The sequence below is a fragment of the Heptranchias perlo genome, chromosome 5 (assembly GCF_035084215.1).
Source record: "Heptranchias perlo isolate sHepPer1 chromosome 5, sHepPer1.hap1, whole genome shotgun sequence".
Taxonomy (NCBI): domain Eukaryota; kingdom Metazoa; phylum Chordata; class Chondrichthyes; order Hexanchiformes; family Hexanchidae; genus Heptranchias; species Heptranchias perlo.
The window spans coordinates 58,301,914-58,314,636 of NC_090329.1; the positions used below are offsets into that span (position 1 = coordinate 58,301,914).

Here is a 12,723-nt window from a genome sequence, read left to right on the forward strand (position 1 = left end):
AGTGGGCTATTCAACTGAGGGAGCATTACAACTGAGTCTGCTCCAACATCCACTTGTACATTTTCCAACAGGAATTACTGAATAGCAATTAGACCAATAGCAACATGCTTACTGCTGCCCCAGACTAGGAATTGGACCACCGTGATGTTCCTAGTCAGAGGTGCATTCATCCTTTAAGCCAATATTAATTACAAATCCTAAGAGATTAAATTGAACTATTCATCTTAGACATTTTAGAACATAAATAAAGTGCGGGATTATCCAGGTTTAATTTGAAACAATCTAATCTGGAGATGCATTTAATGTTGTGTGCTGTTTCCATTTACAGTGGTTTTTAGTATATTGTGACAAGTACTGGCAAACCCAACACCTGTTGACTGTAGTTACTGGTTGGCCTCAAGTTGGAAGTCTCTTATAATTGTGACTCAAACAATTAACAGTTGGTTCTTTACAGAGACCAGTAGGAAATAATGTATATTCCACAATTGGGTTTACTGGATAATTCACAAGTGACTGGAATCATGGTCAGTTCCCCATGTATCATCTTAAGGTATGGTATCGGCAGAATACATCAACAATCAATCTGGTAATGAATAAAGTGAAGAAATTACAAAAAAATGACTTTAATGGTGCATTAGATTGCTGTGTAGTTTGGTTGCAGTGAAGCCAGCATTGGTGCCAATCAGGGTTTGTTAGGTAGTTTTTGAGTTTAGAATGTTTATACTATGAACATTTTCTTCAGTTATGAATAGAATGTAATACGTTGGTTAACTGGGAGACCAACACTGGCCTTTCACCTCTGGGATCTGGGTTACAATCCAGACCAGACTGATAGGATGAAAGTGTCCGCTGTCAACTGACTTGAAAGGCCCCATGTGAAATGAGTTTGGGCAGGGTTAAACCAGTTTCTACTGGGCATAGGCAAAACTGACCCTAATTCAGCACTAATTGGCTATGTCATTCAAATAGGCCTAAAGACGATTTCTATCGGAAGTAAAATATTGGGGCAGTAAGGGCTGCCTCTCCGAGGTGGGCTCCGATCAGGGCGGCCCAATTTCTCAGGGGTCCTAAAAGAGGTGGTAGGCCCCTCATTAGCATATGCAAGTGGCCTAACATGATGTAGGCGGCGGCCCAAGATGCCTGAAAAATGGCCCCATCCAATTTCGGGTTGGACGTTTTTCAAGTGTCCTTGAGGGGCAGAACATTGGTCCCTGAAATTGGGCCTTGTTATACCCGTTTTATGCCCGTAAAATGGGTATCCCAATATTTTCATGAAATATGAAAAATGTGTTTTGAAAATGACATTAGCACATCTGATATACGAATGCTTCAGTCCTGTGCCATTAGGGATTTTTTTTTAATACTATTGGATGATTTTGTGAAGGTTTTCACAGAACCTGTCGTGTAGATTTTCAGGTTCCTTACCTGCTGCACAGTACCTTGCAGCAAATGCATATTGAAAAATCACAGATTGTGGCCCCACCTCAGAAAACCAGCCCTTACTGCTCCTATGTTTCCATTTCCCATAGCAGTCATCTTTTGGCCTGTCTGGATGACATAACCAATTAGTTTTCAATACTCAGTCACCGTGGGCAAGAACTTGGAAAATCTACCCTTATATAATGACTTTGTAGATTTTTTTTCTATAACTTTTCTGGATTATATTGTTTTAATTTTACTTTCATTTATTTGCAAACTTTCAGATAATATAATATTCAGGATTGTAATCAATCAAACCACTTTCCATTAACTTCCATGTTTTTGTGTTTTTTGACGAGCTACTGGTCATTATGGTGCAAAATACAAAAGAAAATAAATTCAAAGCTCCCTTGTTAATTAGTTTTGCTATATAATATAATAAATGAATCAAAATGCAATTATTTTTTTTTAAACGTAGCTCTGGTTGAGGACATTGTAATTGTGGGTGACCTTTTATTTTTGGCCACAGATATAGTTACAGAAAATGGATTGCTTGTTTTATAAATCAGTACTTTCTTTAACAATGAACAACTTGAGACTTCAAAAGGATTTTACTCACTGATGGGCAATTTGCTCATTTGTATTGTCACACTGCCAACAAACATTGCCACAGTGAATGCGAGTTTGGTGACGTAAAAAACAAAGCGTCTTCAGTTTTCTTAGTCTATGGTACAATTAGAATCATGATGTATGCAGAGCTGGTTTACCAAAAAATGTAGTGCTTAGATCAGGGTACTTGTAAGCAGCAGCTAAAAATAACAATTTGGGTATTGGTGTCACATGACCCATTAAATCAAAATTCAGCAATGCAATCTAAATGAAAATTAACATACTTTAAAGAAAAGTATACTTTACACAAACACTGTTTGGATCTGTAAACGTGCAATTGTCTCCCATTGAAAGGTGATGTTGGGTTAATTGGCCCTGAAAATCTACAGATTGCGGTCCCAGGAGTTACATGGGATCATACTCATGGGCGATCTCCAGTGTTTACCCTGCCGGAGGTGGAGGGGACCACATCTGCATGGAGCCAGTGGACACCTGTGCCAATATAGAACATTTCTGGTGCCCATCTGTCCATTGCAATCGGAACATATAGCACCTGCCCACCATTACATGGGGCTGCCCAGGCCGTGCCCCCGAAACCCCATCTAGCATTTAGCCCCTTCTACAATCCAGTTCCTCCACTTGCCTGAATCTCTCCTCCTCCCCCACACTCCCCCACCCCTACTTGTGCCCATCTGTAGGCTGCTATGCCCCATCTCTCTTGGAATACTGGCCTCAGGCAATAGGCAGGGTCCTTACTGAGCTGTGGGGGTAGGAACTCCCAGTGCAAAGAGTCCCCATCCCGTCGGCATCATTATCCTTGTAAGGGATGGGCAGAGATTTTGCCACTTTCAAGTCCGACTGCGAGCTTCTGGAGTTGGCACAAACCAGATCCCTGCTATTTTCAGGTGGATTCCACCAGGCTCCCATCGGAGTTAAGGTGGAAGTTCGGCAGCACCCTTGAGTAAATTCAGCACTGTCCACTAAAAATAAAATGGTTGGGGAGCATTTTATGCTTGGGCAAGGAATTCTGTAGAGGTGCAAATGGAAATTGATTCGACAGATTGCAATTCTATGCTTGGGTCGGAGTTAAACTTTGGTAAAGGTTTTTTATTTATCTACCTGCAGTTGACCCATTGGGTACATTTTACGAGGCTCTGCCAGTGAACCAGTTATGGGTTGTAATATTGGGTGTCCAACCGTGAATGCCTAATTAACAGCATTTCCAAAATGCAACTTTGGAGTGTTCAACCAGACTGTGCTGCTGGCATACGCCAGCTTCATTTAAGTGGAATATTTATGCAAATTAGGTCACATACAGAATTTCACAACTTCAGGTGATGCTCCACCAATAGTGTACACTTCTCAAAATACAATGGGCACATGACAGCTAAATGGCCTGGCTACTTTGGTGTGTTTCTTAAAGAAAGGTCTAGTTTTTTGGTTAGTGAACATTAACATTTTGCATTCTTTTCCGCTATATTTCTGCCTTTTTGCTGAAGCCTTCAGTTTGTTAACTCACACCTTACTGGTCTTGCCAATTACTGTTGCAGTATAAGTTGTACCTAAAAACTTTGGGATGATGGATGTACCCTTAGTGCTTTGTAAATTAGATGAGAAGGATCAGTTTATCAGGGGACAAAATCTTCAGGTCCAAAAGCACCTCAAGTGATAGGAGTGAATATATCAATACCCAAAGAGCTGCCTTTACAGACCATGCCACTCATACTTAAATATGTCAGAGAAGACGTGCATTCACCGCCTGCTGTTCATTGCCAAGACAGTGACCGACCTATGCGTTCTGCTCTGATTTACTGATAATCTCAATGACTGGGGGAAGGCTGTTCCATAGCTGTGCAAGTCAAAATGGCATTGAGCTTCTATGCAACAGGATGCTTCCAGGCCACTGCATGAGATCTCTGTCAGTAAACTAGTCTGCAGTTCATACCTGTAAAAAGCAAGTGACATATGCTGTTTCCCAGAAGAAACACCTTTATCACTTGCTCAGTGGAAAGGAGACACCAAGGGGTGAGGACATGGAACTTTTACCACCTAGCAAGCTTTCCAAGAGCCCAGATCATTACAAATGAAATTCATGTGGCTCTCTGGGCTCCGCAGACCTGAATGCATATATGAACAGGAGAGGCTACCAGAACATAAAGGTTCAGATAGTTTCAGACTGCAAAAATATCATTCTGGATTTTATTGTTTGTTATCTGGGGAGCAGTTATGATGCTTTTATTCTGCAGCAGTTCACAGTGCCTGCGTCATGAAGGTCCTGAGAAAATGAAAGTTATGGCTGTTGTGTGACCAGGGTAACCCATTACAACCATGGCCAACGGTCCCAATCAGAAACCCTTACATTTCAACAGGACGCAGATACAACAAGGCCCATACCACCGCAGGAGTTTTTGTGGAGCACACCACAAGGATTCTTAAGCAATGTTTGGACTACATGGTGCTCTGCAGTAGTCAGTCTCCAAAATCATCACTGGTGCATGGTGCACAACTTTACCATTCAAAGAATGTGACCATGCAGCATGAGGAGGAGAAAGCCCATGTGGCTGCATGTCCACAAGAAAAGGATGAGAAATAGGAGGAGGAAGACATGGAGACACCTGATGTATTAGCTGGGAGACTAACGTGGAACTCAGCGATTGAGAACTGCTTCTGGGAATGAACACATCCTGCCATTGAAAAACTTTGTTTTTCCAATGCACATAGGAACATAAGAATTGCTATACAAAAGCAGACCAAGGTCAATCTAGTTCCCCTTCTACCATCCTAGTAGTCGCATGATATGATAATCGAGTTGTTGACTAATCACAGCAATCAATCTCTACCAATTAGTCCACACCAGACCCAAACATGATGCAAGGAAAACCCCAGTGGTGGAGAGCTTTGGGAACCATAGGTACAAAGTCACCTGTTCCTCGCAAGCATGTTACACTTACCACTTGTCATCTTAAATGACTCATATACTGTATATTATATTTGTAGCTCCAAGAACATGCCACACATTGTCTCCACATGAGCTAAAGTGCCATCTTTCAGCCCCTCCCAGCACATACTACCCTACCATGACCCTACCCAACAAACACTGTCCTTTTATTTAGTGCTATTAGCATTGCAAATATGTCTAAGCCCTATACCTGTGTTTCCCTTTGGTGATCTTATAAGATGTGTTTCTCCTACTCCATAACCTAAGACAGCAATGAAGTGCTCCCAGAGTGAGAGGAGCAACTGTGGTGGCAGTCTGCTGTTGGGTGCTGTGGCCTGTTGGAATGCTAGTAGCAGTAAATCTCTGGTTGTACCATCATGTGATATCGCTGCAACACCTGGAGCCACATTGGACAACATAGTAGCTACCAGAGCCTGCCCACTCTTCTGGTACTTCCTCATTCCTTTAAGGAGCCTGGCTGGAGTGAGTGGATGTGTGGGTACCATGAGAGAAGGGCATCTCACCAGACCCTCCTCCAGCTATGTCCTGGTCCTGGGCACCACCGTGCAGGACTGGAGACCTGCAAGGAGGCAGCTCGTAGGGTTTCTCTGATGTCAGTGAAACTCCTCCCAATCAGTCTGTCTGTCAAATCTGGCAGCGACAGACTCGCAAGTGGGTGCCCAAGATCTCAGTGACACGATCACATTCAAGAGAGAAATATGTTTGACATTTGTGGTTTTTTTCCATGCTTTGGCTCCCCTGCCGATGGTCATTGAGATGGGATGAGTATTTCTCACAACTTGCTACCGCTGGTATAATGCAAATTTTAGGGTATTTTAATGAGTTGATCCCTCTTTCAAGGTCTTGCTTTATTTCCCATAAACAGACCTCATATCCTCTATGAACAAAAAGCTGCAGCCTTCTGGTTTCCTGCCCCTGCAGAGACCTTGTAACCTTTAAGTCTTGCACAATCCTAGATCGCTAGTACCCACTGCACCTTATTTCACTCCTAGCTGCTCTGGAAGTGGGTATTATTAACACACCACGCTCAAGCTGGGCTCAGTAAATAATTAACTGACTAGATTTATTTACAGAAATTAAACAAGTAGGGCACATACAGAACAGTACAAGATGTTGCACAACAGCAAAAAAATGGTCTAATCTTTTATGACTACATTCTGCTTCTGACACTAGTGAATGTAGTGAGGGTCTCTTTATCAACAGCCTGTAACATATTTCACTCAGTTTTGGTCCTGTTTCACCCAGGAGCACCATGGTTCCCATGGTTTTGTGATCAGTCTTTCTCTCTCTCTCTCTCTCTCTGTCTACATAGACCTCTACACTAGAGTCTTAAATGTACCATTATCCTTTGGAATTCCTGCAATGTGTCATGAATTCCAGGTAGACACAAGAAAAATGCATATTAATGGATTAATGTTTCCTTTAACAGTCCCAGTTCCAGATTGTATGTTCTACTGTATGGAAGTTGAAAACAAAGGCCATCTCCTGGAAGCCAGATATGTTGGAGCCAGGCAGCCATCTTAGTTTTAGATTTATACAGAGCATATTATATTACGTTATATTTATACATAAAACCAGTTCTGCCTCCATCTAACTATGCACAACGGAATGTCACAGTCATGAAGATACCACTTGCTCCATGGTGCTCTGCACTTGAGTAAATCCCTCCCGTAGGGCTGCAGTGATGTCAGAGGGGCACTACTGCACATTGTCCACCAGCTGTTACTCATAGAGGGCTCAAGTGATGTGGAAAATGCCTCTTGCTCCATATGAAGGCAGTCCCAGTAGGATAACAATCCCTTGTCCCTATATCTGACATGGGTTTACAGACTGGCCAGATCTTTTTCCTGTGCTGTCACTTCCACTTCCACCTGCTCCTCAAAACTAGTGCTCCCAGTGCACCTTCCTTGAACTTACTCCCTAAATTCTCCAGGGTGCCATTAGCTATGCTAGTGCTGGTGCTGGTGCTGGGGCAGATGCAGTGCTTTACACAAGCTGCTGTGATGTGCCAGGCTCTATGGTGCCACTTGTTCCTGCCTCATCTTGGGAAGAACCTATAGGAAGAGAAAAAGAAGATTTCTGATGGACCCCAAGGTAATGCCTTCAAAGAGACATAAGATTGTAAGGCACTTTGCGCATCAGACAGCTGCTTAGCACATGAAGCCCCACTGGGAAGCATTAAGAAAGAGAGTGTGGAAAGGATAATAATAAATGGATGATATTTGTTGTGTGGTGGCACCAAACTCACCTTTGCCAATCCCTTCGACAGATTCTCAGCCAAAAATGGTGAGGGCCATCTCCTCATACTGGGCGAGCTGCTTAAGCATAGCTGCTCTGCCTGCCTGCCCTGGTTCTCCATCTGTGCCTAAGAGCAGCCATGTCCTATAAGCAGAACACATTTAGGAAGATGACAGCAACTATCTGAGCACCCCCATACAGTATCAGTATGCCCCATCCACCTCCTTACCAGGGTCGGGAATTTGCAAATGAACTAGCATATTGTTTTTGCTGGCAGTACTCATTGCGCGTTGGACTTTGAATTGCTATGTGCAAGGGATTACTGAGCTCCACTGCAATTGTGCCTTCCACCTTCTGTTGTATAAAGGAGTGTTGTGAGACAGAACATCTAAGGCCCCTAAGGAGTCTGCTCAGGCTGTGAGCAGACAATCATAAATGTTCATGAGATACAGAGATTTGAAATATTTAAGGCTTGACAACACAGCACCGGTCAGTTTTTTTTAATTTGTTCATGGGATGTGGGTGTCGCTGGCAAGGCCAGCATTTATTCCCCATCCCTAATTGCCCTCGAGAAGGTGGCAGTGAGCCGCCTTCTTGAACCGCTGCAGTCTGTGAGGTGAAGGTTTTCCCAAGTGCTGTTAGGTCGGGAGTTCCAGGATTTTGACCCAGCGATGACCAGTTGGGATGGTGTGTGACTTGGTAGAGGTCGCGGGTTTGGGAGGTGCTGTCGAAGAAACCTTGGCGAGTTGCTGCAGTGCATCCTGTGGATGGTACACACTGCAGCCACGGTGCGCTGGTGGTGGATGGGGTGCCAATCAAGCAGGCTGCTTTGTCCTGGATGGGTGTCGAGCTTCTTGTGTTGTTGGAGCTGCACTCATTCAGGCAAGTGGAGAGTATTCCATCACGCTCCTGACTTGTGCCTTGTAGATGGCAGAAAGGCTTTGGGCAGTTAGGTGGTGAGTTACTCACCGCAGAATACCCAGCCTCTGACGTGCTCTTGTAGCCACAGTATTTATGTGGCTGGTCCAGTTAAGTTTTTGGTCAATGGTGACCCCCAGGATGTTGATGGTGGGGGATTCGGCAATGGTAATGTCGTTGAATGTCAAGGGGAGGTGGTTAGACTCTCTCTTGTTGGAGATCGTCATTGCCTGTCACTTGTCTGGCACGAATGTTACTTGCCACTTGTCAGCCCAAGCCTGGATGTTGTCCAGGTCTTGCTGCATGCGGGCATGGACTGCTTCATTATCTGAGGGGTTGCGAATGGAACTGAACACTGTGCAATCATCAGCGAACATCCCCATTTCTGACCTTATGATGGAGGGAGCATAAGACCATAAAGCCATTTCAGTTTTTTTTTAATAAACATTAGTTGTGGAGTATATTTACATTTCAGTGTTTTTTTATAAACATTTATGATCGATGAAGCAGCTGAAGATAGTTGGGCCTAGGACACTGCCCTGGGGAACTCCTGCAGCAATGTGCTGGGACTGAGATGATTGGCCTCCAACAAACACTACCATCTTCCTTTGTTTTAGGTATGACTCCAGCCATTGGAGAGTTTTCCCCCTGATTCCCATTGACTTCAATTTTACTAGGGCTCCTTGGTGCCACACTCGGTCAAATGCTGCCTTGATGTCAAGGGCAGTCACTCTCACCTCACCTCTGGAATTCAGCTCTTTTGTCCATGTTTGGACCAAGGCTGTAATGAGGTCTGGAGCTGAGTGGTCCTGGCGGAACCCAAACTGAGCATCAGTGAGCAGGTTATTGGTGAGTAAGTGTCGCTTGATAGCATTGTCGACGACACCTTCCATCACTTTGTTGATGATTGAGAGTAGTCTGATGGGACGGTAATTGGCCGGATTGGATTTGTGCTGCTTTTTGGGGACAGGGCATACCTGGGCAATTTTCCACATTGTCGGGTAGATGCCAGTGTTGTAGCTGTATTGGAATAGTTTGGCTAGAGGTGTGGCTAGTTCTGGAGCTCAAGTCTTCAGCACTACAGCTGGGATGTTGTCGGGGCCCATAGCCTTTGCTGTATCCAGTGCACTCGGCCGTTTCTTGATGATATGTGGAGTGAATCGAATTGGCTGAAGACTGGCTTCTGCGATGGTGGTGAAATCGGGAGGAGGTCGAGATGGATCATCTACTTGGCACTTCTGGCTGAAGATGGTTGTAAACACTTCAGCCTTGTCTTTTGTACTCACGTGCTGCACTCTGCCATCATTGAGGATGGGGATGTTTACAGAGTCTCCTCCTCCTGTTAGTTGTTTAATTGTCCACCACCATCCACCATTATTCAACAAGAAAAGAAAGAACCTATATAGTGTCTTTCACAACCTCAGGATATCCCAAAGTGCTGCACAGCCAATAAATTACTTTTGAAGTGTAGTCACTGTTGTAATGTAGAGAAAACATGGCACCCAATATGCACACAGCAAGGTTCCACAAACAGCAATGAGATAAATGATCAGATATTCTGTTTTTGGTGATGTTTCAAGGAGGAGTTAAGCCCACGACTTAGTAACTCAGAGGTGAGACTGCCACTACTGAGTCAAGGCTGATAGCTGAAATAATTATTAAGTGTTTTTAAATCCTAAGGTTTTATAGTATGCTGTGCATATCCAAAATGTTACTTATAGTGGAAGGAAACTCTCTGCCCCAGTGTCCTATTCCACTGTTAAAGGTGTTCTCAACATATATTTTCATCTTGATTATTTTGGGGGTGGAGTTCAATAAATTGGAATGGATTCAGGTAAACATGGACTGCCTAAAAATTTCAAATCTAAAGGTAACATTTTGATTTTGGATTCTGTGGACCTATCTGCTCACACTTCAAAAGACCCTTTCTGTTGTTCCTTCATCGTATAAAAACAAAAGGTCTACACATATCTCTACAATTTTACTTCCTTTTTGACAGGTAACTGCCATCAAACCAGGGCAGTGGCAATCTTGCAAGATTCTCCTTAAGTACCATTCATTGTTTTATTTTACATATTATACATATTTTAAATAGGATCAATTTATCTGCTTATAAAACCACACATCTAAAATGTGCTCCTGCAGTCAACAACCCATGTTGTTCGTTCAGAATGAAATATGTATTGATAAGAAGATCCAATTTTACATTTGTGCAAAGTTCTTTTAGTAATAATCTAAACACCCCATAAATGTTAACAGCTAGTACAAATGTGACAACTATATTAAAAACACATCACATTATCCACAATAGTAATGCAAACCTATATTTCTGAAAACAGCATTTGGTGTTTTCAGTAAAAGTCTTAAGCCAAAGTATTTGATCCAGGATGATGTCCTCTAAAGACACGATTTTAAGGAACAGGTATTTGGTCAAAAGTATAAACATAAATATGGTGATGTAAATTTTTCACCACAAAAAAAAATCAATAAAATTCAATAAAAACTGCCAATATAAGAAAGTAGCTCCAGCACAATTTTGGGGAAATATATAGATAAGCAACTCACATATTGTTTGAGATACTATTATATTAAATTAATTCTGCTAAGTAGAAACAAGAGGAGAATTTCATCAAACCTGATATTTGTTCTTCTATTTCATTACTTGTCTACTTAAAGACTTTGCAAATATCCACCCACTTCTAAATTTACAATGAAGGAAAATTCTCCTACCTGACCTATGCCAACCAAAATTCATTGTTTTTGTGGCAGGACGTGTGGAAATCCAAAGGGAAAAGAGACTAACTAGCATACTGCCAAAGTCCGTCAGTAAATGCGCTGCGTCTGTCATGATGGCCAAACTGTGAGCAAAGTAGCCACCTGAAAGGGAAAACAAATATGATAAATGCTTTATTAAATATCATTTAGAAAGCCATACATAGGCCATGTAATCGCAGGACTTGTATTATCGTGAGTGTATTAGCTAGGATTTCTGTATTAATGAGACAGCCATTAAATTAGGAATCGCAATAAGTGAATCATTCTTTGCGGAGGCATTGCATCTGCAATAGGGTCAAATCAAAATACTGAAGGTGCTAAAAGCTTCAAAGTGCAAATGAAATGACTTCTGGAAAAAAACATCTGCAAGCAAAACGTACCCTTTTACAATCAGTGTAAACCTCCAACCTTTCAGCAAGAGATTTAAAGATCTACAAAGCTCTTCACTTCACATCATCACACACCACACACAGTAGCTCACAGTGGATCAATTTTCAGCCACTGTCATTCCCAATCTGCAAAGGGTTTATCACAGAGCCTGCCATTTAGGAAAAATCATGCGACATTTATTTAACATTTGTTTATTTTTAGCAGAGCCAAGAAAGAATGTTCTTTTAAACCATTTTAAACTGGTATGTTGTAACTATGTGCAGATATTAATTAAGGGCAAAATGAGTTCATTTAACAGGATTCATCATCCATGTTAAAAAAAAATCTTTTAAAATTGCTTTTGCTTAATGGAAACATTGTGCTATTGAGCACTCACATAGTGAAACTGATTGTATATTTTAATAACTTTTTAATATTATGTTCTGCTACCTTGTTTAAAGAAAGTAATCCTCATGATGTTAATTTCCTTTGAATTTAAGAGCATATTAAAGAGATATCTGCTCTTTGTAAGATTAAAATTTTGCCCGAAATTGGAAAGCAGGTTACATAATGAATGCACTCATCAGTGGCTCCCACAGCCTGACAGTGCCCATTTAAGTTACTTCATCCATAGCACATAAAGGATTAAAGGGGTATCAACTTCCCAGTAAAGTTGTTAAGCAAGCTTTTTCCCCACTGTGTATCAACATGCACCACAAGGACAACACGTGCATTGCAATAATGCCATTTGTGTCAAAAAATGTCGCACATGATGAAAATACCACATGGTTCTATTGGTTAATGTTGCTTGATAGCATTGTTGATGCTTCCTTCCGTCATTTGCCGATGATTAAGAGTAGGCCGATATAGGTGTAATTGGCCGGGTTGGATTTATCCTGCTTTTTGTGGACAGCACATACCTGGGCAGTTTTCCACATTGTCGGGTAGATGCCAGTGTTGCAGCTGTACTGGAACAGCTTGGTAGAGGCGTGGCTAGTTCTGGAGCACAAATCTTGAGTACTGCAGTTGGGATGTTGTCAGGGCCTATAGCCTTTGCAGGATAGGCCATATTCAGGGATGGTGATGGAGGTGTCTGGGACGCATGCTTTTGTGAGTATGACTATGTCAGGCTGTTGCTTGACTAGTCTGTGGGACAGCTCTCCCAATTTTGGCACCAATAACCAAATGTTAGTGAGGAAGACTTTGCAGGATTGGCTGGGCTAGGTGTGCCTTAGTCGTGTCCTGATTCGATGATGAGTGGTCATTCTGGTTTTATTCTTGTTATTCTTTGTAGTGGCTTGATACAACTGACTGGTTTGCTAGTGCGGTTAAGAGTCAGCCATGTTGATGTGGGTCTGGAGTCACACATAGACCAGACCAGGTAAGGACGGCAGGTTTCCTTCCCTGAAGGACATTAGTGAACTATTTCTTTTACA

General features: G+C 42.3%; 1 protein-coding gene across 1 annotated transcript in view; it reads right to left on the reverse strand.

Annotated features, from left to right (window-relative positions):
• The window catches only part of slc30a2 (solute carrier family 30 member 2), a 69,201-nt gene that overhangs the window by 23,667 nt on the left and 32,811 nt on the right, over nt 1-12,723 (reverse strand). The window contains exon 3 of the mRNA XM_067983775.1: nt 10,874-11,020. Coding sequence (XP_067839876.1) covers nt 10,874-11,020 — 147 coding nt within the window. The remainder of the gene's footprint in view (nt 1-10,873; nt 11,021-12,723) is intronic.